This window comes from Aphelocoma coerulescens, unplaced genomic scaffold (assembly GCF_041296385.1).
Source record: "Aphelocoma coerulescens isolate FSJ_1873_10779 unplaced genomic scaffold, UR_Acoe_1.0 HiC_scaffold_211, whole genome shotgun sequence".
Lineage (NCBI taxonomy): Eukaryota > Metazoa > Chordata > Aves > Passeriformes > Corvidae > Aphelocoma > Aphelocoma coerulescens.
This window is the reverse complement of record NW_027183557.1, coordinates 1-24096: the sequence shown is the minus strand read 5'-3', so window position 1 is coordinate 24096 and position 24096 is coordinate 1. Positions and strand designations below refer to the sequence as shown.

General features: G+C 67.8%; 1 protein-coding gene across 1 annotated transcript; it reads left to right on the top strand.

Moving 5' to 3' along the window:
• Positions 1-1966: 1966 nt before the first annotated feature.
• On the top strand, positions 1967-23033 carry LOC138101194 (plasma membrane calcium-transporting ATPase 3-like; the record flags this gene model as incomplete). The annotated part of the gene is given in 27 exon segments (XM_068999059.1): positions 1967-2117; positions 2875-3072; positions 3930-3955; positions 3957-4188; positions 5116-5241; positions 5310-5438; positions 5664-5705; positions 5792-5959; positions 6191-6405; positions 8478-8720; positions 9284-9525; positions 10718-10952; positions 12375-12560; positions 13473-13560; positions 13661-13767; positions 14689-14880; positions 15897-16110; positions 18659-18870; positions 20233-20250; positions 20252-20275; positions 20277-20342; positions 22026-22058; positions 22060-22161; positions 22163-22186; positions 22794-22867; positions 22869-22971; positions 22973-23033. Coding segments are annotated over 27 exon segments (3511 nt in total), but the record flags the coding sequence as incomplete, so codon positions are not given.
• Positions 23034-24096: the final 1063 nt, after the last annotated feature.

Sequence of the window (24096 nt, the reverse complement as noted above, 5' to 3'; positions counted from 1 at the left end):
TGGGGGGGCTGGGGGGAACTGGGGGAACTGGGAGCTACTGGGGGAACTGGGGGGACCGGGAGTTACTGGAGGAACTGGGGGAACTGCGGGGACTGGGAGTTACTGGGGGGACTGGGAGTTACTGGGAGGACTGGGAGTTACTGGGGGGACTGGGGGGAACTGGGGGGACTGCGAGTTACTGGAGGAAATGGGACCGGGAGTTACTGGAGGAAATGAGGGGGACTGGGGGGACTGGAAGCTACTGGAGGAACTGGGGGGACCGGGAGTTACTGGGGGAACTGGGGGAGATTGGGGGGAACTGGAGGAACTGAGAGGAACTGGGGGGACTGGGAGTTACTGGGGGGAACTGGGGGGACCGGGAGTTACTGGGGGAACTGGGGGAGATTGGGGGGAACTGGAGGAACTGAGAGGAACTGGGGGACTGGGAGTTACTGGGGGGAACTGGGGGGACCGGGAGTTACTGGGAGTTACTGGGGGGGTGGCTGGAGGAAACTGGGGGCACTGTGGGGACTGTGAATTGCTGGGAGGATCGGGGGGGACCAGGAGATACTGGTGGTCACTGGCGGTCACTGGTGGTTACTGGCGGTCACTGGTGGTCACTGGCGGTTACTGGTGGTCACTGGTGGTCACTGGCGGTCACTGGCGGTCACTGGCGGTTACTGGCGGTCACTGGTGGTCACTGGCGGTCACTGGCGGTCACTGGCGGTTACTGGTGGTCACTGGTGGTCACTGGCGGTCACTGGCGGTCACTGGCGGTTACTGGTGGTCACTGGTGGTCACTGGCGGTCACTGGCGGTCACTGGCGGTTACTGGCGGTCACTGGTGGTCACTGGCGGTCACCGCTGTCCCCGGCAGCCCCGGGGGCGGGGCCGGTGCCCGCTGTCCCCTCAGGTGTCCCCGCTGTCCCCAGGTGTGGCCCGGGCAGGGGGGGCGGCCGGGCCCCCCCCGGCGAGACCCCCCCCAGGCCCCGCCAGCGCTGACAGGTGAGGGGCGGTGGTCCCGTCCCTGTCCCCGGTGACGTCCCCCTGTCCCCCTCGATGTCCCCTCTCGATGTCTCGTGGCCCTCGCGATGTCCCCAGCGATGTCCTGGCTTTGTCCCTTCCGCTGTCCCCCGGCCCTGATACGTCCCCAAGCCCCCAGCCCGGTCCCCTGTCCCCATCCCTGTCCCCATCCTTGTCCCCTTGTCTGTCCCCTGTCCCCATGTCTGTCCGCTGTCCCCATCCCTGTCCCCATCCCTGTCCCCATGTCTGTCCCCTGTCCCCATGTCTGTCCCCATCCCTGTCCCTATCCCTGTCCCCATGTCTGTCCCCTGTCCCCATCCCTGTCCCCATGGCTGTCCGCTGTCCCCATGTCTGTCCCCTGTCCCCATCCCTGTCCCCATGTCTGTCCCCTGTCCCCATCCCTGTCCCCATGGCTGTCCGCTGTCCCCATCCCTGTCCCTATCCCTGTCCCCATGTCTGTCCTCTGTCCCCAGCCCTGTCCCCTGTCCCCTGTCCCCATCCCTGTCACCTGTCCCTATCCCTGTCCCCATGGCTGTCCGCTGTCCCCATGTCTGTCCGCTGTCCCCATCCCTGTCCCCATGGCTGTCCGCTGTCCCCATGTCTGTCCGCTGTCCCCATCCCTGTCCCCATCCCTGTCCCCATGTCTGTCCGCTGTCCCCATCCCTGTCCCCATCCCTGTCCCCATGTCTGTCCGCTGTCCCCATCCCTGTCCCCATCCCTGTCCCCATGTCTGTCCGCTGTCCCCATCCCTGTCCCCATGTCTGTCCCCTGTCCCCATCCCTGTCCCCATGTCTGTCCGCTGTCCCCATGTCTGTCCCCTGTCCCCATCCCTGTCCCCATGTCTGTCCCCTGTCCCCATGTCTGTCCCCTGTCCCCATCCCTGTCCCCATGTCTGTCCCCTGTCCCCATCCCTGTCCCCATGTCTGTCCGCTGTCCCCATGTCTGTCCGCTGTCCCCAGGCCGCCATGGGGGACGCCGGGGGGGGTTTCGGGCTGGGGCTGCCGGAGCTGCGGGCGCTGATGGAGCTCCGGGGCGCCGAGGCGCTGCTGAGGCTGCAGCGGGACCTGGGGGGGGTCCCCGGGCTCTGCCGCCGCCTGCGCACCTCCCCCACTGACGGTAACGCCCCCAACCCCCCCCCGGGACACCTCAAACCCCCCCGGACCCCCAAAACCCCCCCAAAAACACCCCGGACCCCCAAAACCCCCGGGACCCCCCCAGAACCCCATTCCCCTGGGAACCTCCCTGGAATTTCCTCGCCGGGACCCCCAGGAAAAACTACAATTAAAAACAAAAAACCGACCTAACACGGGACCCCCCCGAACCACTGGACCACCCCCAGAGCCTCCCCGACACCCTCCCGATATGTAAACGTGTAAAGGTAATTAAAAAAAAAATTTAACAAGTGGAATCACCCCCAGACCCACTCAGCCCCCTGGAAACTCTTGGGAACCGCCCCGGGACCCCCAGAACCCCCCCAAAACCCCCAGAACCCCCCTGAGACCTCCTCCCTGATCCCCCAGACCCCCACAGTCCCCTGGGAACCTCCGCCTGGGACCCCCTGGACGCCCCAAAAACCAGCGGGACACCCCCAGACCCCCAGACCCGTCCCAAGACCCCCAGTCCAGAGGGGTCCGTGGGTGATCCGGGGGTCCCCAGGGTGGCTGGGGGGTGACAGGGGTGTCCTCAGGGTGGCTGTGAGGTGACAGGGGGGTCCCCGGGGTGGCTGTGGGGTGACAGGGGGGTCCCCAGGGTGGCTGGGGGGTGACAGGGGTGTCTCCGGGGTGGCTGGGGGGTGACAGGGGTGTCCCCAGGGTGGCTGTGGGGTGACAGGAGGGTCCCCAGGGTGGCTGGGGGGTGACAGGGGTGTCCCCAGGGCTGTCGGAGGGACCCCCGGAGCTGGAGCGGCGCCGCCGGACGTTCGGCCGGAACTGGATCCCCCCGCGGCGCCCCAAGAGCTTCGCGGCGCTGGTGTGGGAGGCCCTGCAGGACGTCACCCTGGTCATCCTCGAGGTGGCCGCGCTCGTGTCCCTCGGGCTGTCCTTCTACGCCCCCCCCGGCGCCGCCGATGAAGGTGACACCCCTGTCCCCAGCCCCCGTCCCCGACGCACCTCCCGGTGCCACCCCCGTGTCCCCCTCCCAGTGCCATCCCCGTGTCCCCAGATCCTCATCCTCTTGTCCCCCTGTCCCCCTGGCCATGTCCCCGTGTCCCCTGATCCTCATCTCCATGTCCCCACGGGTGACCCCCTGTCCCCAGATCCCCATCCCCGCCTCCCCAGTGTCCCCTACACCCCCTGGCTGTGTCCCCTGTCCCCAAATCCGCATTCCCACATCCCCTACACCCCCTGGCCGTGTCCCTCTGTCCCCAAATCCCCATCCCCAGTGTCCCCTGCCCCCAAATCCACATCCCCACATCCCCTACACCCCCTGGCCGTGTCCCCCTGTCCCCCGGCCGTGTCCCCCTGCCCCCAAATCCCCATTCCCACGCCCCCTACACTCCCTGGCCGTGTCCCCTGTCCCCAAATCCCCATCCCCACATCCCCTACACCCCCTGGCCGTGTCCCCCTGCCCCCAAATCTGCATCCCCACGTCCCCTACACCCCCTGGCCATGTCCCCCTGTCCCCCGGCCGTGTCCCCCTGCCCCCAAATCCACATCCCCACATCCCCTACACCCCCTGGCCGTGTCCCCCTGTCCCCAAATCCCCATCCCCACGCCCCCTACACCCCCTGGCCGTGTCCCCGCGTGTGGCACCGCTGTCCCCACATGTCCCCGAGTGTCCCCAGCGTGCGGGCAGGCGGCGGGGGATGAGGAGGAGGAGGAGGCGGCGGAGCCGGGCTGGCTCGAGGGCGCGGCCGTCCTGCCGTCCGCCCGTGTCCCCCCCCCCGTGTGTCCCCCCACGTGTGTCACCGTGTCCCCGCGGTGTCCCCAGCGTGCGGGCAGGCGTCGGGGGGCGCGCGAGGACGAGGGCGAGGCGGAGGCGGGCTGGATCGAGGGCGCGGCCATCCTGCTGTCGGTGGCCTGCGTGGTGCTGGTGACGGCGTCCAACGACTGGAGCAAGGAGCGGCAGTTCCGGGGGCTGCAGAGCCGCCTGGAGCGCGAGCAGCGCGTGGCCGTCCTGCGCGGGGGACACCTGGCACAGGTGCCCGTGGCCGACCTGGTGGTGGGGGACGTGGTGCAGGTCAAGTACGGTGAGTGGCCGAGGGGACAGAGCGGCTGGGGGAGCGCTGGGGGTGGCGGTGTCCCCTGTCCCCCGTCGCGATGGCGTCCCCCGTCCCCATCCCGCTGCCGTCCCCTGTGCCCCCGTCCCCGTCCCGATGCCGTTCCTGTCCCCGTCCTTGTGTCACCATCCCCTGTCCCGGTCCTTGTGTCGTTATCCCCATCCTGATGCCATCACTGTGTCCCCACCCCTGTGTCACCATCCCTGTCCCCACCTCACTGCCATCCCCCGTCCCCATCCCCGTGTCCCCATCCCGATGCCATCCCTGTGTCCCCATCCCCGTGTCCCCATCCCCGTGTCCCCATCCCCATCCCGATGCCATCCCTGTGTCCCCATCCCCATCCCGATGCCATCCCCGTGTCCCCATCCCCATGTCCCCATCCCGATGCCATCCCCGTGTCCCCATCCCTGTGTCCCCATCCCGATGCCATCCCCTGTCCCCTTGTCCCCATCCCCATCCTGATGTCGTCCCCTGTCCCCATGGCAGTGCCACCCTCTGTCCCCATCCCACTGCTGTCCCCTGGTTCCCCATCCTGATGCCACCCCATGTCCCCGTGCCCGTGTCCCCCCATGTCCCCATCCCAGCGCAATCCTCTCGTCCCACGTGTCCCCGCCCCGCCGTGCCCGTGTCCCCCGTCCTGGGGTGACGCCCTGGGGGGTCCCCCGTCACTGTGGTGACACAGCCCCAGTGCCCGGTCTGGGGACACCCCGGGACACCCCCAAACTCCCCGGTGACACCGCGGTGACACAGCCCCGATGCCCGGTCCGGGGACACCCCGGGACACCCCCAAACTCCCCGGTGACACCACGGTGACCCAGCCCTGATGCCCGGTCTGGGGACACCCCAGGACACCCCCAAACTCCCCGGTGACACCACGGTGGCCCTGTCCCCTCCCAGGTGACCTCCTGCCGGCCGACGGGGTCCTGATCCAGGGCAACGACCTCAAGATCGACGAGAGCGCCCTGACCGGGGAGAGTGACCACGTCCGCAAGTCCCTGGACAAGGACCCGCTGCTGCTCTCGGGTGAGGGGCGTTCGGGGAGCCCGGGGCCACCGAGGGGACCCTGCCGTGACCCGCGGTGTCCCCGCCAGGCACCCACGTGATGGAGGGCTCGGGCAGGATGGTGGTGACGGCCGTGGGGGTGAACTCGCAGAGCGGCATCATCTTCGCCCTGCTGGGCGCCGCGGGGGACGACGAGGACGACAGGAGGGACAGGAAAGGTGACACGGCGCCGGCTGGCACCGGGGGTGCCCGGTGGCCCCGCGGGCTCTGGCACCTTCTGTCCCCGCGTCCCCCCCACATCCCCGTCTGCTCCTCCCCTCCCTGTCCCCGGGGGTGCCACCGCTGCCACCGCCACTCCCGGGGGTCCCCCTGTCCCCCTCTCCCCCCCCAGGTCCCACCCCGGGGTGTCCCCACCACCACCACCCTCCCCCTCTGTCCCACAGGGAAGCCCCAGGACGGCGCCGTGGACGCCCCGCAACCCAAAGGTGCTTTGGGGTCGGGGGGGGACAACCCCAGAGCCCCCCGTCCGTGTCCCCGCCGCCGTGGCCTGCCACGTCCCCGCTGTCCCCAGGCAAGAGGCAGGACGGGGCGGTGGCCATGGAGATGCAGCCGCTGAAGAGCGCCGAGGGAGGGGACACCGCGGACGGGCCGGGGACGCGGCCCCGAGGTGGCCCCAAGAAGGAGAAGTCCGTGCTCCAGGCCAAGCTGACCCAGCTGGCCGTGCAGATCGGGAAGGCAGGTGGGGGCTGGGGTCCCCAGAGGAGGGGACAGGCCGTTTGGGGACCCTGGGGAGGGGTCCTGAGGGGTGGGTGACACGCAGGGACACCACGGGTGGGGTGGGGATGTGTCCCCAGGACGGACAAACCGGCGCTCCAGGCCAAACTGACCCCACAGATTCGGGGGGGGTTGGGGGTCCCCGAAGCGGGGACAAAGCCCCCCGGGGCCGTGTCCTGAGGCTGTCCCCGCGCAGGGCTGGCCATGTCGGCCATCACCGTCATCATCCTCGTGCTCTACTTCGTCATCGACACCTTCGTGGTGCAGGGCCGGCCCTGGGTGGCCGAGTGCGCCCCGGTCTACGTCCAGTACTGGGTCAAGTTCTTCATCATCGGCGTCACCGTGCTGGTGGTGGCCGTGCCCGAGGGGCTCCCGCTGGCCGTCACCATCTCGCTGGCCTACTCCGTCAAGGTGGGGGCCAGCTGTCTGTCCGTCTGTCCGTCTGGCTGTCCTCAGGGGTTCCTCTGTCCCTCTTGTGTCCCTCTGTCCATCCATCCTTGGCGCTCCTTTGTGTCCCTCCACGTCCCCATCCCCCTCCTCCCCCATCCTGCCCCCTTTTTCCCCCATTTCCCCCCCTTTTTTTTCCTGTTTTCTCCTGTTTTCCCCCCAGAAAATGATGGACAACAACCTGCTCCCATTTCCCCCCATTTTTCCCCATTTTTCCCCATTTTTTCCCATTTTTTCCCCATTTTTCCCCATTTTCCCCCATTTTCCCCCATTTCCCCCATTTTCCCCCATTTTTCCCCATTTGTTCCCATTTTTTCTCATTTTCCCACAGTTTCCCCCCAGAAAATGACGTGAGACCACACCCTGCTCCCATTTTCCCCCATTTCTCCCCTTTCCCCCCAGTTTTCCCCCATTTCGCCCATTTTTTCCCCATTCCCCCCAGTTTTTCCCCCCATTTTTTCCATTTCCCCCCCGTTTTTCCCCATTTCCCCCCCAGCTTTTCCCAAATTCCCCTGGTTTTACCCCAGAAAACGATGAAGGACAACAACCTGCTCCCATTTTTCCCCATTTCCCCCCAGTTTTTCCCCATTTCCCCATTTTTTCCCCATTTCCCCCATTTTTTCCCCATTCCCCCCAGTTTTTCCCCCCATTTTTTCCATTTCCCCCCCGTTTTTCCCCATTTCCCCTCCAAGCTTTTCCCAAATTCCCTTGGTTTTACCCCAGAAAACGATGAAGGACAACAACCTGCTCCCATTTTTCCCCATTTCCCCCCAGTTTTTCCCCATTTCCCCATTTTTTCCCCATTTCCCCCATTTTTTCCCCATTCCCCCCAGTTTTTCCCCCCATTTTTTCCATTTCCCCCCAGTTTTTCCCCCATTTCCCCCATTTTTTCCCCCATTTCCCCCATTTTTTCCCCATTTCCCCATTTTTTCCCCATTTCCCCCATTTTTTCCCCATTCCCCCCAGTTTTTCCCCCCATTTTTTCCATTTCCCCCCAGTTTTTCCCCATTTCCCCCCCAGCTTTTCCCAAATTCCCCTGGTTTTACCCCAGAAAACGATGAAGGACAACAACCTGCTCCCGCTTTTCCCCGTTTCCCCCCATTCCCCCCAGTTTTTCCCCATTTCCTCCCCCCCCATTTTTTCCATTTCCCCCCAGTTTTTCCCCATTCCCCCCCCAGTTTTTCCCAAATTCCCCTGGTTTTACCCCAGAAAACGATGAAGGACAACAACCTGCTCCCATTTTTCCCCATTTCCCCCCAGTTTTTCCCCATTCCCCCTCCATTTTTTCCCCATTTCCCCCCAGTTTTTCCCCATTTTCCCCCATTTTTTCCCCATTTCCCCCCAGTTTTTCCCCATTTCCCCCCCCAGTTTTTCCCAAATTCCCCTGGTTTTACCCCAGAAAACGATGAAGGACAACAACCTGCTCCCATTTGTCCCCATTTCCCCCCAGTTTTTCCCCCATTTCCCCCATTTTTTCCCCCATTTCCCCCATTTTTTCCCCATTTCCCCATTTTTTCCCCATTTCCCCCATTTTTTCCCCATTCCCCCCAGTTTTTCCCCCCATTTTTTCCATTTCCCCCCCGTTTTTCCCCATTTCCCCCCCAGCTTTTCCCAAATTCCCCTGGTTTTACCCCAGAAAACGATGAAGGACAACAACCTGCTCCCATTTGTCCCCATTTCCCCCCAGTTTTTCCCCCATTTCCCCCATTTTTTCCCCCATTTCCCCCATTTTTTCCCCATTTCCCCATTTTTTCCCCATTTCCCCCATTTTTTCCCCATTCCCCCCAGTTTTTCCCCCCATTTTTTCCATTTCCCCCCCAGTTTTTCCCCATCCCCCCCCAAGCTTTTCCCAAATTCCCCTGGTTTTACCCCAGAAAACGATGAAGGACAACAACCTGCTCCCGCTTTTCCCCGTTTCCCCCCATTCCCCCCAGTTTTTCCCCATTCCCCCCCCCCATTTTTTCCCCATTTCCCCCCAGTTTTTCCCCATCCCCCCCCCCCCCAGTTTTTCCCAAATTCCCCTGGTTTTACCCCAGAAAATGATGAAGGACAACAACCTGGTGCGGCACCTGGACGCCTGCGAGACCATGGGCAATGCCACGGCCATCTGCTCGGACAAGACGGGCACGCTGACCACCAACCGCATGACCGTGGTCCAGGCCTTCGTGGGGGGGTCCCACTTCTGCCACCCCCCGCCCCCCGCGGCCCTGGCCCCCCCCACGCTGGACCTGCTGGCCCAGGCCATCGCCATCAACAGCGCCTACACCAGCAAGATACTGGTGAGGGGGACTGGGAGCACTGGGAGGGGTCTGGGGGGATTTTGGGGGGGGATTTGGGTTTTTTTGGGGGGGTTTTGGGGGGGTTTGGGGCGTTTTTAGGGGGGGTTTTTGGGGGGGTCACGGGCTCAGGCCATCGCCATCAACAGCGCCTGCACCAGCAAGATACTGGTGAGGGGGACTGGGAGCACTGGGAGCACTGGGGGAGGGTTTAGGGCGTTTTGGGGGGGATTTCAGAGGGTTTTGGGGGATTTTGGGGGGGTTTGGGGCGTTTTTAGGGGGGTTTTTGGGGGGGTCACAGACCCAGGCCATCGCCATCAACAGCGCCTGCACCAGCAAAATACTGGTGAGGGTGACTGGGAGCACTGGGAGCACTGGGGGAGGGGGTGTCTGGGAGGTGTTTTAGGGGAATTTTGGGGGGTTTTGGGGGCGTTCCGGGGGTGGTGACGGGGGGGCCTTGGGGGTCTCCTGGGCCCTGCTGTGACACTAACGGGGGGGGGGGTCTCTGTGCCCCCTTTGTGTGCCCCCCTCCCCCCCTCACCTGCCCCCCGCCCCTCCCCCCCCAGCCCCCCGAAGCCCCCGGGGGTCTCCCTCGCCACGTGGGCAACAAGACCGAGTGTGCCCTGCTGGGGCTGGCGCTGTCCCTGGGCCGCGACCCCGAGGCCGAGCGGGCGCAGGTGCCCGAGGAGCGCCTGGTCAAGGTGTTCACCTTCAACTCGGAGCGCAAATCCATGAGCACCGTGACGCGCCGCGCCGGGGGCGGGTACCGGCTGCTCTGCAAGGGGGCGGCCGAGATGGTGCTGCGCAGGTGAGGGGGGGCACACACCTGGGCACACACCTGGGCACACACCTGGGCACACACCTGGGCACACCTGGGGCCGCGCCGGGGGCGGGTACCGGCTGCTCTGCAAGGGGGCGGCCGAGATGGTGCTGCGCAGGTGAGGGGGGGGCACGCACCTGGGCACACACCTGGGCACACCTGGGCACGCACCTGGGCACACACCTGGGCACACACCTGGGCACACCTGGGGCCGCGCCGGGGGCGGGTACCGGCTGCTCTGCAAGGGGGCGGCCGAGATGGTGCTGCGCAGGTGAGGGGGGGCACGCACCTGGGCACACACCTGGGCACACCTAGGAGGGTGTGACACACCTGGGCACACCTGGGCACACACCTGGGGACACCTGGGCACACACCTGGGCACACCTGGGCACACACCTGGGGACACCTGGGCACACACCTGGGCACACACCTGGTCACACACCTGGGGACAGCTGGGGACACCTGGGCACACACCTGGGCACACCTGGGGGGTGTGACACACCTGGGCACACCTGGGGCTGCACCTGGGGCCGGTACCGGCTGCTCTGCAAGGGGGCGGCCGAGATGGTGCTGCGCAGGTGAGGGGGGGCACACACCTGGGCACACACCTGGGCACACCTGGGGACACCTGGGCACACACCTGGGCACACCTGGGGACAGCTGGGGACAGATGTGCACACACCTGGGCACACCTGGGCACACATCTGGGCACACACCTGGGGACACCTGGGGACACCTGGGCACACACCTGGGGCCATCTGGGCACACCTGGACGCAGGGGGTGTCCCATAACCCTCTCCCCACGCCCCCAGACCCCCCTCCCCCGACCCTCCTGGATCCCCTCCCCCCCCAGGTGCAGCTCCCTCCTGGACCCCGGGGGGGCCCCCTGACCCCTTGTTGCCCCCAAACCCCCCCTCCCCTGACCCCCCTGACCCCCCTGCGCCCTTGTTGCCCCCCAAGCCCCCCTCCCCTGCCCCTCCGACCCCCCCGACCCCCCGGTGCCCTCCAGTGCCCTCCCTGACCCCCCGGTGCCCCCGGTGCCCCCCCAGGTGCAGCTCCCCCCTGCCCCCTTGTTGCCCCCCCAAACGCCCCTCCCCTGACCCCCCTGCCCCCCCTGACCCCCGGTGCCCCCCCAAACCCCCCTCCCCTGCCCCCCCTGACGCCCGGTGCCCCCCCCCAGGTGCAGCTCCCTCCTGGACGCCGGGGGGGCCCCGCGGGCGCTGGGGGGGCCGGAGCGGGAGGAGCTGGTGCGGCGCGTGGTGGAGCCGATGGCGGCGGGGGGGCTGCGGACCCTCGTCCTCGCCTTCCGCGATTTCCCCCCCCGGCCCGAGCCCCCCTGGGACGACGAGGCCGCCGTGGTTGGCGACCTGACGTGCATCGCCATCGTGGGCATCGAGGACCCCGTGCGGCCCGAGGTGGGGGGCGGCGGGGGCATGGGGACACGGGGGGGACATCGGGGACATGGGGGGCATTGGGGACATGGGGATATGGGGGGGCATCGGGGACATGGGGGGACATGGGGGGACATGGGGATATGGGGGGGACATGGGGATATGGGGACACGGGGGGGCATTGGGGACATGGGGGGGACACGGGGGGGCATTGGGGACATGGGGGGACACGGGGGGACATGGGGCGACATGGGGGGGCATCGGGGACATGGGGAGGGCATGGGGACACGGAGGGGACACGGGGGGGACACGGGGGGACATGGGGACATGGGGGGCATCGGGGACATGGGGGGGCGGGGGGGACAGGGGGGACATGGGGACATGGGGACGGGGGAAGGGGGACAAGGGGGAGATCCAAGGGACAAGGAGGGGACGGGGGGGGACATGGGGGGACATCAGGGGGACATGGGAGGGATAGAGCGGGAGGGGGGGGACACGGGGGGGCAAAGGGGGACACGGGGGGGGTGGGACACGGGAGGACGGGGGGGACACGGCGGTGACGTGGAGGGGACGGGGGGTGGGGGACGTGTGCCCTGAAATGCGGCGGGGGGGCCACGGGAGGGCCACGGGGGGACCCGGGGACACGGGAGGGACACCGGGACACGGGAGGGACACCGGGACACGGGTGGGACACGGGGGGGCCCGGGGACACGGGAGGGACACGGGAGGGACACGGGGGGGCCCGGGGACACGGGTGGGACACCGGTGAGGGACAGGGACACGGTGGGCACGCAGGGACAGCGGGGGGGTGTGGGGACACGCGGGGACACCGGGAACAGGATGGGGACGGTGTGGGGGACACTGCGGGGGGGACGGGGACGGTGTGGGGACACCGGGGCCAGGACGGGGTCACTGCGGGGGACACCGGGGCCAGGACGGGGTCACTGTGGGGGACACCGGGGCCAGGACGGGGTCACTGCGGGGGACACCGGGGCCAGGACGGGGTCACTGTGGGGGACACCGGGGCCAGGACGGGGTCACTGCGGGGGACATCGGGGACAGGACGGGGACACTGCGGGGACAACTGGGGCCAGGATGGGGACGGTGTGGGGACATCGCGGGGGGGACGGGGACACAGAGGGGACACTGGGGCCAGGACGGGGACACAGAGGGGACAAGCGGGGCCAGGAGGGGGACACCGGGGGCAGGACGGGGACACCGGGGCCAGGACGGGGACACTGCGGGGACACCGGGGACACTGCGGGGGACACCGGGGCCAGGACGGGGACACAGAGGGGACACGGGGGGCAGGACGGGGACACGCGGGGACACCGGGGGCAGGACGGGGACACAGAGGGGACACCGGGGGCAGGACGGGGACACGCGGGGACACCGGGGCCAGGACGGGGACACCGGGGACAGGACGGGGACAGGTGCGTGTGGCAGGTGCCCGAGGCCATCCGGAAGTGCCAGCGCGCGGGGATCACGGTGCGGATGGTGACCGGCGACAACCTGGACACGGCGAGAGCCATCGCGGCCAAGTGCGGGATCCTCCCCGCGGGGGGGGGCGGGGACTGGCTCTGCCTCGAGGGGAAGGACTTCAACCGGCGCATCCGCAACGACCGCGGCGAGGTGGCACTGGGGGCACTGGGAGGGACTGGGAGGGGGGTTGGGATCACTGGGAGCGGGAATGGGGACACTGGGGGACACTGGGATGGACTGGGGGGGGGACTGGGATCACTGGGAGCGGGAATGCGGACACTGGGGGGCACTGGGAGGCACTGGGAGGGACTGGGGGGCACTGGGAGGGACTGGGAGGGACTGAGAGGGGGATTGGGATCACTGGGAGCGAGAATGGGGACACTGGGGGGCACTGGGAGGCACTGGGAGGGACTGGGGGGCACTGGGAGGGACTGGGAGGGACTGAGAGGGGGATTGGGATCACTGGGAGCGAGAATGGGGACACTGGGGGGCACTGGGATAGACTGGGAGGGGGATTGGGATCACTGGAAGCAGGAATGGGGACACTGGGGGGCACTGGGATAGACTGGGAGGGGGTTTGGGATCACTGGGAGAGAGAATGGGGACACTGGGGGGCACTGGGATAGACTGGGAGGGGGTTTGGGATCACTGGGAGAGAGAATGGGGACACTGGGGGACACTGGGATGGACTGGGAGGGGGACTGGGATCACTGGGAGCGGGAATGCGGACACTGGGGATCACTGGGAGGGACTGGGAGGGGGATTGGGATCACTGGGAGCGGGAATGCGGACACTGGGGATCACTGGGAGGGACTGGGAGGGACTGGGAGGGGGATTGGGATCACTGGGAGTGGGAATGGGGACACTGGGGATCACTGGGAGGGACTGGGAGGCACTGGGAGGGGGATTGGGATCACTGGGAGCGGGAATGGGGACACTGGGGGGCACTGGGAGGGGGATTGGGATCCCTGGGGGGGGGGGGTCGGGGGACACTGGGGGTCTCGAGGGGTCCTGGGGGGGTCCCTGGGGGTCTCAAACCCCCCCCCCCCCACCCCCCCCCAGGTGGAGCAGGAGCGCCTGGACAAGGTGTGGCCCAAGCTGAGGGTCCTGGCGCGGTCGTCGCCCACCGACAAACACACCTTGGTCAAAGGTGGGAGCGCGGGGGGGGTCCCGGGGGTCCCGGGGGTCTCGGGGGGGCTCTGCCGGAGGGTCCCCAGCCCCCTGCCCCCCCCCCCCCCCCCCGCCCCCAGGAATCATCGACAGCACCATCGGGGAGCAGCGCCAGGTCGTGGCTGTCACCGGCGACGGCACCAACGACGGCCCCGCCCTCAAAAAGGCCGACGTGGGATTCGCCATGGTACCGCCCCCTCCCCAAATCGGGACCCCCGCCACCCCTCCCCAAATCGGGACCCCCGCGACCCCTCCCCAAATCGGGACGCTGAGATTCCCCTCCCCAAATCGGGACCCCCTGCCACCCCTCCCCAAATCGGGACCCTGAGATTCCCCTCCCCAAATCGGGACCCCCGCGACCCCTCCCCAAATCGGGACCCTGAGATTCCCCTCCCCAAATCAGGACCCCTGCCACCCCTCCCCAAATCGGGACCCTGAGATTCCCCTCCCTAAAATGGGACCCTGAGATCCTCTCCCCAAATCGGGACCCCCGCCACCCCTCCCCAAATCGGCACCTGAGATCCTCTCCCTAAATCGGGACTCCTGCGACCCCTCCCCAAATCGGGACCCTGAGATTCCCCTCCCCAAATCGGGACCCCTGCGACCCCTCCCCAAATCGGCACCTGAGATCCTCTCCCTAAATTGGGACCCCCGCCACCCCTCCCCAAATTGGGACCCTGAGATTCCCCTCCCCAAATCGGGACCCCTGCGACCCCTCCCCAAATCGGCACCTGAGATCCTCTCCCTAAATTGGGACCCCCGCCACCCCTCCCCAAATTGGGACCCTGAGATTCCCCTCCCCAAATCGGGACTCCTGTGACCCCTCCCCAAATCAGGACCCCGAGATCCCTCCTCAGTTTGGGGTCCCTGAGAGCCCTCCCCAAATTGGGATCCCCGAGATCCGAGCCCCCTCCCCAAATCGGGGACCCCTGAGACCCCAGACCCTCCCTCCCCAAACGGGGACCCCCTCCCATCCCTGGGGTCACCTTGGGGACCCCCTGAACCACCCACGGTCACCGTGGGGACCCCTGCCCATCCCTGGGGTCACCTTGGGTCACCTCTTGCCTACCTGGGGGTCACCTGGGGGTCACCTGTCTGTGTCCCCAAGGGCATCGCGGGCACGGACGTGGCCAAGGAGGCCTCGGACATCATCCTGACGGACGACAACTTCTCGAGCATCGTCAAGGCCGTCATGTGGGGCCGCAACGTCTACGACAGCATCGCCAAGTTCCTGCAGTTCCAGCTCACCGTCAACGTGGTGGCCGTCATCGTGGCCTTCACCGGCGCCTGCATCACCCAGGTGAGCGGCACCTGCGCGGGGCACCCACCTGGGCAGGGGGGACGTGGTGGGGGGAATGTGTGCCCGCTGTCGCCTGCCCGTCTGAGCTCACCTGTGATCACTTGAGCTCACCTGTGCTCACCTGTGCCCACCTGAGCCCACCTGAGCTCACCTGTGCCCACCTGAGCTCACCTGTGCTCACCTGTGCCCACCTGAGCTCACCTGTGATCACTTGAGCTCACCTGTGCCCACCTGAGCTCACCTGTGCCCACCTGAGCCCACCTCTCCCAGTCCTCTGAGCCTCCCAGTGCCCACCTGTGCCCACCTGAGCCCACCTCTCCCAGTCCTCTGAGCCTCCCAGTGCCCACCTGTGCTCACCTGTGCTCACCTGAGCCCACCTGAGCCCACCTGATCCCACCTCTCCCAGCCCCCCTGAGCCTCCCAGTGCCCACCTGAGCCCACCTGAGCCCACCTGAGCCCACCTGTGCCCACCTGTGCTCACCTGTGCCCACCTGAGCCCACCTCTCCCAGTCCTCTGAGCCTCCCAGTGCCCACCTGAGCTCACCTGTGCCCACCTGAGCCCACTTGTGCCCACCTCCCCCAGATCCTTGAGCCTCCCAGTGCCCACCTGAGCCCACCTGAGCCCACCTGTGCCCACCCCTGCCCACCTGAGCTCACCTGAGCTCACCTGAGCTCACCTGAGCCCACCTGAGCCTGCTGTCTCCTGCCCACCTGAGCCCACCTGTGCCCACCTGTCCCCACCTGTGCCCACCTGAGCTCACCTGTGCCCACCTGAGCCCACCTCTCCCAGTCCTCTGAGCCTCCCAGTGCCCACCTGTGCCCACCTGTGCTCACCTGTGCCCACCTGAGCCCACCTCTCCCAGCCCCCCTGAGCCTCCCAGTGCCCACCTGAGCCCACCTGTGCCCACCTGAGCCAACCTGAGCCCGCTGTCTCCTGCCCACCTGAGCCCACCTGTGCCCACCTGTGCCCACCTGTGCCCACCTGTGCCCACCTGTGCCCCCCGTGCCCCGCCCAGGACTCGCCGCTGAAGGCGGTGCAGATGCTGTGGGTGAACCTCATCATGGACACCTTGGCCTCGCTGGCGCTGGCCACGGAGCCGCCCACGGAGGCGCTGCTGCTGCGCCGCCCCTACGGCCGCGACCACCCGCTGGTGTCGGGCACCATGCTGCGCAACATCCTGGGCCACGCCGCCTACCAGCTGCTGGTCATCTTCACCCTGCTCTTCGCCGGTCAGTGCCGGGCACTCACCCCCGCTGAGAGGGGTCCTGTGGGTGGGGGGGAGCTGTGGGGGACATGGGGGACGTGGTGGGACGTGGTGGGATGTGGTGGGATGTGGGGACATGGGGACATGGTGGGACATGGGGATGTGGTGGGACGTGGGGATGTGGGGACATGGTGGCACATGGGGACATGGTGGGATATGGGGACACGGTGGGACATGGTGGGACATGGGGACATGGGGACATGGTGGGATGTGGTGAGACATGGGGACATGGTGGGACGTGGTGGGATGTGGGGACACGGTGGGATATGGGGACATGGGGACACGGTGGGACGTGGTGGGACATCCTGGGCCACGCCGCCCACCAGCTGCTGGTCATCTTCACCCTGCTCTTCGCCGGTCAGTGCCGGGCACCGGGCACCACCTGGGGACATCGCCGAGAGGGGTCCTGTGGGTGGGGGGGAGCTGTGGGGGGCATGGGGGATGTGGTGGGATGTGGGGATGTGGTGGGACATGGGGACGTGGGGACGTGGGGATGTGGTGGGACATGGGGATGTGGGGACGTGGTGGCACATGGGATGTGGTGGGATATGGGGACACGGTAGGACGTGGTGGGACATGGGGACATGGGGACGTGGTGGGACATGGGGACACGGTGGGATGTGGTGGGACGTGGTGGGACATCCTGGGCCAGGCCGCCCACCAGCTGCTGGTCATCTTCACCCTGCTCTTCGCCGGTCAGTGCCGGGCACCGGGCACCGCCTGGGGACATCGCCGAGAGGGGTCCTGTGGGTGGGGGGGGAGCTGTGGGGGGCATGGGGGATGTGGTGGGATGTGGGGATGTGGTGGGATATGGGGACGTGGGGACTTGGTGGGACGTGGTGGGACATGGGGACGTGGTGGGATGTGGGGACGTGGGGACACGGTGGGACATGGGGATGTGGTGGGACGTGGTGGGACGTGGTGGGACATGGAGACATGGTGGGATATGGGGACATGGGGACACGGTGGGACGTGGTGGGACGTGGGGGACACGGTGGGATATGGGGACATGGGGACATGGTGGGATATGGGGACATGGGGACACGGTGGGACGCGTGGTGGGACATCCTGGGCCACGCCGCCCACCAGCTGCTGGTCATCTTCACCCTGCTCTTCGCCGGTCAATGCCGGGGCACCGGGCACCGCCCGGGGACATCGCTGAGAGGGGTCCATCCTGTGGGTGGGGGGGCACCCCTGTCCCCACGTCCCCAGGAGTGTCCCCAGGAGTGTCCCCATGGGTGTCCCCATGTCCCTACAAGTGTCCCCAGGAGTGTCCCCATGGGTGTCACCACATCCCCAGAAATGTCCTCAGGGGTGTCCCCCATGGGTGTCCCCCCGGGTGTCCCCACAAGTGTCCCCCTGTCCCCAGAAGTGTCCCCAGGAGTGTCCCCCCAGGTGTCCCCCTGGGTGTCCCCACTGGTGTCCCTGTTCCCCCGGGTGTCCCCCCAGGTGTCCCTGTCCCCATGGGTGTCCCCACTGGTGTCCCCCCGGCTGTCCCCGTCCCCATGGGTGTCCCCACTGGTGTCCCCCCGGGTGTCCCCATGAGTGTCCCTGTCCCCACGGGTGTCGCCATGAGGGTCCCCACATCCTCACGAGTGTCCCCATGGGTGTCCCCCCGGGTGTCCCCACGAGTGTCCCTGTCCCCCTGGCTGTCCCCTGGCTGTCCCCCCGGGTGTCCCCCACATCCCCACGAGTGTCCCTATGGGTGTCCCCCGGGTGTCCCCACAGGTGTCCCCACGAGTGTCCCTGTCCCCACAGATGTCTCCCTGGGTGTCCCCCTGGGTGTCCCCCGGCTGTCCCCCTGGGTGTCCCCACATCCCCAGGAGTGTCCCCCTGGGTGTCTCCCTGGGTGTCCCCTGGATGTCCCCTGGGTGTCCCCACGAGTGTCCCTGTCCCCCTGGGTGTCCCCTGGCTGTCCCCCCCGGGTGTCCCCCACATCCCCAGGAGTGTCCCCCTGGGTGTCCCCACGAGTGTCCCTGTCCCCCTGGGGAGGTGTCCCCTGGGTGTCCCCCAGGTGTCCCCCAGGTGTCCCCACGGGTGTCCCTGTCCCCCTGGGGAGGTGTCCCCTGGGTGTCCCCACGGGTGTCCCCTGGGTGTCCCCCCAGGTGTCCCCACATCCCCAGGAGTGTCCCCCCTGGGTGTCCCCCCGGGTGTCCCTGGGTGTCCCCACGGGTGTCCGTGTCCCCCTGGGGAGGTGTCCCCCTGGGTGTCCCCCGGGTGTCCCCTGGGTGTCCCCACGAGTGTCCCCCACGAGTGTCCCTGTCCCCTGGGTGTCCCCCAGGTGTCCCCCCAGGTGTCCCCACGGGTGTCCGTGTCCCCGCAGGGGAGGTGTCCCCTGGGTGTCCCCACGGGTGTCCCTGTCCCCCTGGGGAGGTGTCCCCTGGGTGTCTTCCCGGGTGTCCCCCGGGTGTCCCCACGGGTGTCCCCACGAGTGTCCCTGTCCCCTGGGTGTCCCCCCGGGTGTCCCCCGGGTGTCCCCCGGGTGTCCCCACGGGTGTCCGTGTCCCCCGCAGGGGAGGTGCTGTTCGACATCGACAGCGGCCGCGCTGCCCCGCTGCACGCGCCGCCCTCGGAGCACTTCACCATCATCTTCAACACCTTCGTGCTGATGCAGCTCTTCAACGAGCTCAACGCGCGCAAGCTGCACGGCGAGAGGAACGTCTTCGAGGGCGTCTGCGGCAACCCCATCTTCTGCGCCATCGTCCTCGGCACCTTCGGCGTGCAGGTGGGGACGCGGGGGACACGGGGGGGGACACGGGGGGGACGTGGGGGATGTGGGGGATGTGGGGGATGTGGGGGATGTGGGGACATGGGGACACGGGGGGGACACGGGGGACACAGGGGGACACGGGGACACGGGGGGGACACGGGGGGGGACGTGGGTGATGTGGTGGATGTGGGGGACATGGGGGGGACACGGGGGATGTGGGGGATGTGGGGGACGTGGGGGACACGGAGGATATGGGAGACACGGGGGGATGTGGGGGATGTGGGGCATGTGGGGGACACAGGGGACATGGGAGACACGGGGGGGATGTGGGGGATGTGGAGCATGTGGGGGACACGGAGGACATGGGAGACACGGGGGGATGTGGGGGATGTGGGGCATGTGGGGCATGTGGGGGACGTGGGGGGATGTGGGGGATGTGGGGGATGTGGGGGACGTGGGGGACACGGAGGATATGGGAGACACGGGGGGATGTGGGGGATGTGGGGCATGTGGGGGACACAGGGGACATGGGAGACACGGGGGGGATGTGGGGGGATGTGGGGGATGCGGGGGACATGGGGACACGGGGGGGGACACGGGGGATGTGGGGGGACATGGGGACACGGGGGGGGACATGGGGGATGTGGGGGATGCGGGGGACATGGGGACACGGGGGGGGACATGGGGGATGTGGGGGATGCGGGGGGCATGGGGACACGGGGGGGGACGGGGGGGGACACGGGGGGAACGTGGGGGATGTGGAGGGATGTGGGGGATGTGGGGGATGTGGGGGATGTGGGGGACACGGGGGGGGACACGGGGGATGTGGGGGATGTGGGGGACATGGGGACTTGGGGGGACATGGGGGGACACGAGGGACACGGGGGGACATGAGGGGGACATGAGGGGGACACGAGGGGGACACAGAGGAGCCCAGGGGGACACGAGGGGGACACGAGCACGAGGGGGACACAGGGGGACACGGGGGGGACACGGGGGGGGACACGGGGGGAAACAGGGGACACAGGGGGGCACAGGGGGGGACACGGAGGGGACACGGGGGGGGACACGGGGGGGGACACGGGGGGGACACAGGGGGACACAGGGGACACGGGGGGGGGACACGGGGGGGGACACACGGAGGGGACACACGGGGGACACGCGTGGGGACCCGGCGAGGTGGGGGACGGGCGCTGCGACACCTCGGGGTGGGGACCCCTTGGGTGTCCCCGGGGATTTCGGGCCGCGGGGGAAGCTCGGGGGACCCCTTGGGGACATTGTAGGGACATGAGGGGGACACAGAGGTGGCCCGCGGGGGGGGGGTGGGTGTGGGACCCCCGTGACCCCCCCCCCGCGCCCCCCCCCGCGCCCCCCCAGGTGCTGATCGTGCAGTTCGGGGGGGAAGCCGTTCAGCTGCTCCCCCCCTCAGCGCCGAGCAGTGGCTCTGGTGCCTCTTCGTGGGGCTGGGGGAGCTCGTCTGGGGACAGGTACCGAGACCCCCGCCCGCCCGGGGGACCCCCCCCAGAGCCATGGGACCCCCCCCCGGAGCCATGGAACCCCCCCCCGGAGCCATGGGACCCCCCCCAGAGCCATGGGACCCCTGCCCGCCCGGGGACCCCCCCCCAGAGCCATGGGACCCCCCCCCGGAGCCATGGGACCCCCCCCAGAGCCATGGGACCCCCCCGGAGCCATGGAACCCCCCCCGGAGCCATGGAACCCCCCCCCGGAGCCATGGAACCCCCCCCGGAGCCATGGGACCCCCCCCAGAGCCATGGGACCCCCACCCGCCCAGGGACCCCCCGACCCACGGGAACAACCCTGACCCATGGGACCCCCCACCCAGGGACCCACAGAAACCCCCCAGAGCCATGGGACCCCCCTCCCAGAGCCATGGGACCCCCCCCCTCCAGAGCCATGGACCCCCCCCCAGAGCCATGGAAACCCCCCCAGAGCCATGGGACCCCCCGCCCACCCGGGGACCCCCACCCACGGGAACACCCCCCAGAGCCATGGGACCCCCGCCCAGGGACCTCTGACCCATGGAACCCCCCTCCCCCCGACCCCTGGGACCCCCACCCAGGGCACCCCTGACCCACAGGGACCCATGGGGACCCCACTGTCCCCACAGGTCCTGGGGTGCCCCTCGGGGGGCAGTGGCCAGAGGGCTCCAAGCCCGATGACCACGATGACCCCAGTGACCCCAGTGACCCCCATGACCCCCACTGACCCCTGTGACCCCTGTGACCCCTGTGACCCCACTGGCCCCACTGACCCCACTGACCCCTGTGACCCCAGTGACCCCAGTGACCCCTGTGACCCCAATGATCCCACTGACCCCAGTGACCCCACTGACCCCCCTGACCCCACTGACCCCTGTGACCCCACTGACCCCACTGACCCCACTGACCCCTGTGACCCCACTGACCCCCCTGACCCCACTGACCCCTGTGACCCCAGTGACCCCAGTGACCCCAGTGACCCCACTGACCCCTGTGACCCCACTGACCCCACTGACCCCTGTGACCCCACTGACCCCCCTGACCCCACTGACCCCAGTGACCCCACTGACCCCCTGTGACCCCACTGACCCCTGTGACCCCAGTGACCCCAATGACCCCAGTGACCCCACTGACCCCTGTGACCCCTGTGACCCCTGTGACCCCACTGACCCCTGTGACCCCAATGACCCCACTGACCCCACTGACCCCACTGACCCCTGTGACCCCTGTGACCCCTGTGACTCCAGTGACCCCAGTGACCCCACTGACCCCAATGACCCCTGTGACCCCTGTGACCCCTGTGACCCCAGTGACCCCACTGACCCCAGTGACCCCACTGACCCCTGTGACCCCACTGACCCCTGTGACCCCAATGACCCCAGTGACCCCTGTGACCCCACTGACCCCTGTGACCCCAATGACCCCTGTGACCCCAGTGACCCCAGTGACCCCAGTGACCCCAATGACCCCACTGACCCCACTGACCCCTGTGACCCCAGTGACCCCACTGACCCCCCTGACCCCCACCCCACTGACCCCACTGACCCCACTGACCCCCCTGACCCCCTGACCCCCCTGTGACCCCAGTGACCCCACTGACCCTACCCTGTGACCCCACTGACCCCACTGACCCCACTCCCTGTCCCCTGGGCACCCCTGGGTGCCCCCCAGGTCCTGGTGTGTGTCCCCGGGGGGGCCGCAGTGCCCCGGCCCCTCGGGGGGGCAGTGGCCCGAGGGCTCGGAGCCCGATGACCACGACGAGCTGGACGCGGCCGGGCTGCGCCGGGGGAAGGTCCTGTGGGTCAGGGGGCTTGAGCCGCATCCAGACCCAGGTGGGACCCCCCCCCAAATTAACCCCCCTCCCCCCAAAATGCCCCTTTTATAGCCCGAAAGTTGGGGGAAAACCCCAAAATCTGGGAATTTCTGGGGGGGGGGAAATTGGGGGTTTTGGGATTTTTTTGGGGGAGAAATTGGGGGTTTTGGGATTTTTTGGTGGGGGAGAAATTGGGGGTTTTGGGATTTTTTTTGGGGGGGAGAAATTGGGGGTTTTGGGTTCTTTTGGGGGGGGTGAATTGAGGTTTTGCGGATTTTTTGATGGGAGATTTTGGGGTACCTGGGGGTCCTCACGGGGGGGGATCTTTGGGGGCATCTTTTGATTGGGGAGGGGTCTCATAGTGGGGGGGGTTAATTTGGGGTCTCCTGACAGGGTTGGGGAGGGTCCCCCTCATCCCATTTTTGGGGTGCCCCCCCTCAATTCCCCTCCCCCCCCAAATTCCTGTGGTAAAAGGGGGAGAAATCGGGGGGGGGGGAACCTTTTGATTGGGGGGGGCTTTTAATGGGGGAGGGGTTAATTCGGGGTCTCCTGATGGGGGCGTGGGGGGGTCCCTTTGTATTTTTGGGGTGCCCTCCCCCCTCCCTCAATTTACCCCTCCCCCATAGATGCGGGTGGTCCGCGCCTTCCGCAGCAATTTGGGGGGGGGTCCGCCCCCCCTGCCCCGGGCCGAGCCTCCCCTGGTGGGGGGGGGGTCCTTTCGGGGTGCCCCCCCACGCCGAGCTGATTTTTGGGGACACCAGGGACATCCCCCTGATCGACGACACCGACGCCGAGAGCGAGGCCCCCCCCCATCCGCCCCCCCCGCGCCGGGGGGGCCCCCCCCGAACCGCAACAACAACCACCGGGCCCCCCCCCCACGCCCCTCCCCCCCCCAGCACCTTCTGCCCCCCCCCCGGGCGCCTCCACAGCCTCGAGACCTCGCTCTGAATGGGGGGGGGGGGGAGGGGAGAGGGGGGGGCACCCCCAAAATCCTCCTCCCCCCCCCCAGACACACCGAGGGACCCCCCCCCCCCCTCCCCTCTGAAATCCCCCCCCGCATTCAGTTGGGACCCCCCCCCCCAAAATTGGGGAGCCCCTAAAATCCTCCCCCCATCAATTGGGGACCCCCCCCCAAAATCCCCCTCCATTCAATTGGGACCCCCCCCAAAATTGGGGACTCCCCTCAAAATCCCCCCTCCCTCAATTGGGACCCCTCCCCAAATTGGGGAGCCCCCTCAAAATCCCCCCTCCCTCAATTGGGGACCCCCCAAAATTGGGGAGCCCCCTCAAAATCCCCCCTCCCAAATTGGGGACCCCCCCAAAATCCCCCCCATCAATTGGGGACCCCCCCAAAATCCCCCCCTCCCTCAATTGGGACCCCTCCCCAAATTGGGGCCCCCCCCCGAATCCCCCCCCCTCAATTGGGGACCCCCCTCAAAATTGGGGACTCCCCCTAAAATTGAGGACCCCCGCCCCCCATAAGCCATGTTTTATTTGGGGGGGGGGGACTGGGGGGTGCCGGGGGGATTTGTGTGGGGGAGGGGAGGTTTTAATTAATTAATTTATTGGGGTTTAATTGGTGTAATTATTTATTGGGGGGGGGGCGCGCACGGGGTCGGGACCCCCTCCCCTCCCCCCCCCCCCCCCCCCCGCGGGAATTAAACACGGCCGAGGCTGAGGGGGGGGCTCGGTGTGGTTTTGGGGGGGGGGGTCCCGGGGTCTGTCAGGGGCTGGGGGGTTGGGGGGGGCGGGGGGGGGGCGTCCCTCTGTCCGTGGGGGATCTTTTTTTTTTGGGGGGGGGGGGCGTCGCTCTGTCCGTGTGGGGGGGGGGGAGGGGAGGATTTGGGGGGTGTCGAGGGTCGGCGCGGGGGGTGGGGAGGGGGCTCGGGCAGCGGGGGGGGGAGGGCGGGGGCGCTCTGGGGGGGCTCA